This window comes from Galendromus occidentalis, unplaced genomic scaffold (assembly GCF_000255335.2).
Source record: "Galendromus occidentalis unplaced genomic scaffold, Mocc_1.1 scf7180000076511, whole genome shotgun sequence".
NCBI classification, from domain to species: domain Eukaryota; kingdom Metazoa; phylum Arthropoda; class Arachnida; order Mesostigmata; family Phytoseiidae; genus Galendromus; species Galendromus occidentalis.
In genome coordinates, this window is record NW_003804500.1 from 1 (window position 1) to 3,197 (window position 3,197).

General features: G+C 50.6%; 1 protein-coding gene across 1 annotated transcript; it reads right to left on the reverse strand.

Moving 5' to 3' along the window:
- Positions 1 to 58: 58 nt before the first annotated feature.
- LOC100905515 (uncharacterized) lies at positions 59 to 2,615 on the reverse strand (the record flags this gene model as incomplete). Its single annotated transcript, XM_003739389.1, has 1 exon — positions 59 to 2,615. A coding segment is annotated over exon 1 (2,557 nt), but the record flags the coding sequence as incomplete, so codon positions are not given.
- Between the last annotated feature and the right edge of the window lie 582 nt (positions 2,616 to 3,197).

The following is a 3,197-nucleotide window of genomic DNA, read 5'->3' on the forward strand; positions in this document are numbered from 1 at the left end:
TCAGGAATATCAAGCGGTACTATCATTCGAATATCTCTGCCGAGGTCCTCGAGCCGACGTGCTATATCATGGAACGCTCTGGATTCAGCAGCGACTGCTGTCATGCCAGCATTAAGAAAGTCCTCCATGAGGTATTCTTTGAACTCATGCCACAGCTCAACTGTATAGGGTGGCATCAAGTCTGCGAAGGTGAGCAGAGCGACGAAAAAACTTCGCAGTTGACTCGGCATTCGTAGAGCAGCAGCTTCTTGCATAGAAGCGGAAAAATATGAATCGTCCCTCACGTACTCACTCGCCCTAGCTGCCTCGACGAAGGACGGATACTCGACACCATTGACGGTTCGAACATCTTGGTAGGACGTGAAGCCCTTTCCATAGAGGAGCAGGAGTCGCAAGGCGAACCGCTCATGATCATGAGGGCTGACGAAGTACATCCGCCCAATTGTTTTTGTTGTATTGCGTTTCCGATCTTGCCACATCTCATTCTTGAAGATAAACTTCTCCGGCATTTCATTGTAGCGAAGCTTACGGCTATCTATCATATCTGAAGGGAATGATCCTTGCTCGTTTTCCAAATTCTGACACCGGGCGTTCTTATCGAAGAAAGCCGTCAAAGTGGAGAAACGGTACCTCGCTGCCGTCAATGCGGATTCTTCGGTCCCTGCTTCGAAGCGCACAGTCTCGAACCCCGGCAGATGAACTTGCAATCTAGTGACGGCATCACTGCGATCGCTCAGGGCGAAGCCGAAGATTCGATGAGCTGCCTCTGGGGCGCAAACGTACCGTGCATCCCAGTAATCGGTGATCTCATCTAAGGCTTCGTCCTCAGATGGTTCTCCTTGATGCAACCGGAGTCTTGCGCGATCCGGTCCCTTATAGAGGTACTTGAAGAGATATTTGATGGCGTGGAGAAGAGCACATACCTCGACGTTGATATGTGCTCCAAACATTAACGATAAATAAGGGCAATAAGGAACGACTGAGCGGTTATCTACTCGATGTTTGTTGCGCCATATCGAACGGCCATCCTCACGGCGTCTGTACTCTGGATAACCTTCTGTAGAGAGCGATGTGTCGTTATTGAAAGCTTTGGGGAAGCGTTTCGAGCATTTCCCGTCAACCATACATGGCGAAGAAGGATTCAGCTTCCCACACGGACCGTGGATCATACACTTGGAAATGATTTCGTATAACGCGGCTTCGTTGGATGGATCGGGGATCTCTGCGCTGATCAAGCTATCAACTTCTGCAGGGGTTCTGAGTTTTGAATCAGCGGTGAGGGTCAGCAACATGTGCATGTGGGGTAAGCCCCGCTTCTGGAACTCGATCACATAAATGTATGCGGCGACCTCGCCTAATACTTGGTTCTTGATGACTTCATTGCAAAATGCTTTGACTTTGAGCTGGAAGACCCGCGCTATTAAATCCGGTCGATCAGAGGCTACTTGACCGGGTGCGAGGTTGTCGACGATTTCTGGCCAGGTCGGGTTGCAAGTGAAGGTAAGGAACAGATCGGGTTTTCCGTATTTCGACACGATACTCATGGCATCTTGGTACTGCGCTACCATGTATCGGGGTCCTCCAGTAAAGGAAGCCGCTAAAATGATCCTCCGGCCCGGTGGTCCATCACTATCGGTATCACCGAGCATGAAGTCCTGCAAACCGCGAACGGTGTCAAGCCTTAGTTGACGTTGATTGAGGCGGATATAGTTCAGGCGATTCATCTCGATCTTAATCCAACTGTCAACGATGTATTGCTGCAGGAGTTTGCCCGCGTGATGCAAAGGATTGAAGACAGAGGTCCGACTTAACAGCAGGAATGAGTAGAAGTCTTTTTGGGTGATTCGAGATCTCGCGGTCGGAACGCCATCTGAATGTAGATCCATATTCGATGTTTCTCGCTGCATCCCGGGATGCCAACCACCTTCCCCAGTTGGAAACAAAAGCGGATACGCGAGAGGATCACAACGCTCATCGAGATGAGGAATACTACGAAGACTGCCGGTCTTTTCATACACTACTAAACGACACTCTCCTGGAATATTGTCTTCGTCTCCCACGTAGACGACGGCGACTTCATTGGCTGTCGCAGCATTGTAGCGACGTTGATCGTCGACCGTCCTGTGTTCGAACACCATTCTAACCGATCTCGTATGACGACCCTGGAGCTCTGCTTCGTGCGTTTCATCGCGAACGACATCGGCCATTAGCCTGAATGCTTGAGCATATGGATTTGTACTCCTCAAGAGTTCATGTAGAAGACGAAAGATTGTCTCTCGGCAGCCCGTGTTGACTTGTCGACCCGCAAGTTCGTGGGCTGCCACTTCAGTGTCCATAATTAAGACTTGAGCACACTTGGGCGCTTCAGCTTCGCGGGGATAGAGACCTCCAAACGAATGGTAGACTTGGCCATGAACGCCTAAACAATACGGACCGTAACCGCGAGGCGTCTCGATCTTAGCCGCCATCGAAGCCATCGCCAATGAGTTGTTGCAGTTTCTAATGTACTGTCGGAAATGCTTGGAATCGTTATCTTGACCAAGGTAGAGTGATCGTAGTACCGTTGGAAAATTTCGGAACCGAGTCAATCGGACTTTGTTCGACGCACAGCACATTGTATAAGCATTTTGTCCGGTCGTAGTTTTTTCGGATGGAAAGTGTTCGGCCCCGCACCCGCTACAGATATCGTCCATACTACCGAGATGATGAGAGGCGGAAGGCCTATGTTGTTTCTCTCGAGCTATACCGAGCGTTCTCCGACTTCGCCGCGTCACTGTTGAAACCGAATCATTTCTACGATGATGTGCAACATTATCAGCACGATCAGCAAGGATTTCCATTGAAGCCCGCTGAGCATCAACTGCATGCCGAACTCTTGCTTCAAACACGCTGGACCGATTCCGCCGCGTAAGCTGAGTTCGCACATTGGGCTCTGGGGGCGTTTCCTGATCGCTTATACTTGAATCTCCGATCTCCAAAGCCGGTCCCGGAGTTGGTTGACGCCTTCGGCTTCGTTGACAGATTCGACGCCTCCTGCTCATTTTCGGCATGAGGAATCTTTGATGGCAGACCCAAAAGGAGAAGCTGCTACGGCTCCGGCGCTCAAAGAGACGGCAGACCCAAAAGGAGAAGCTGCTACGGCTCCGGCGCTCAAAGAGACGGAACGGATATTGGTGGGTGACCGATGAGTTTGGTGT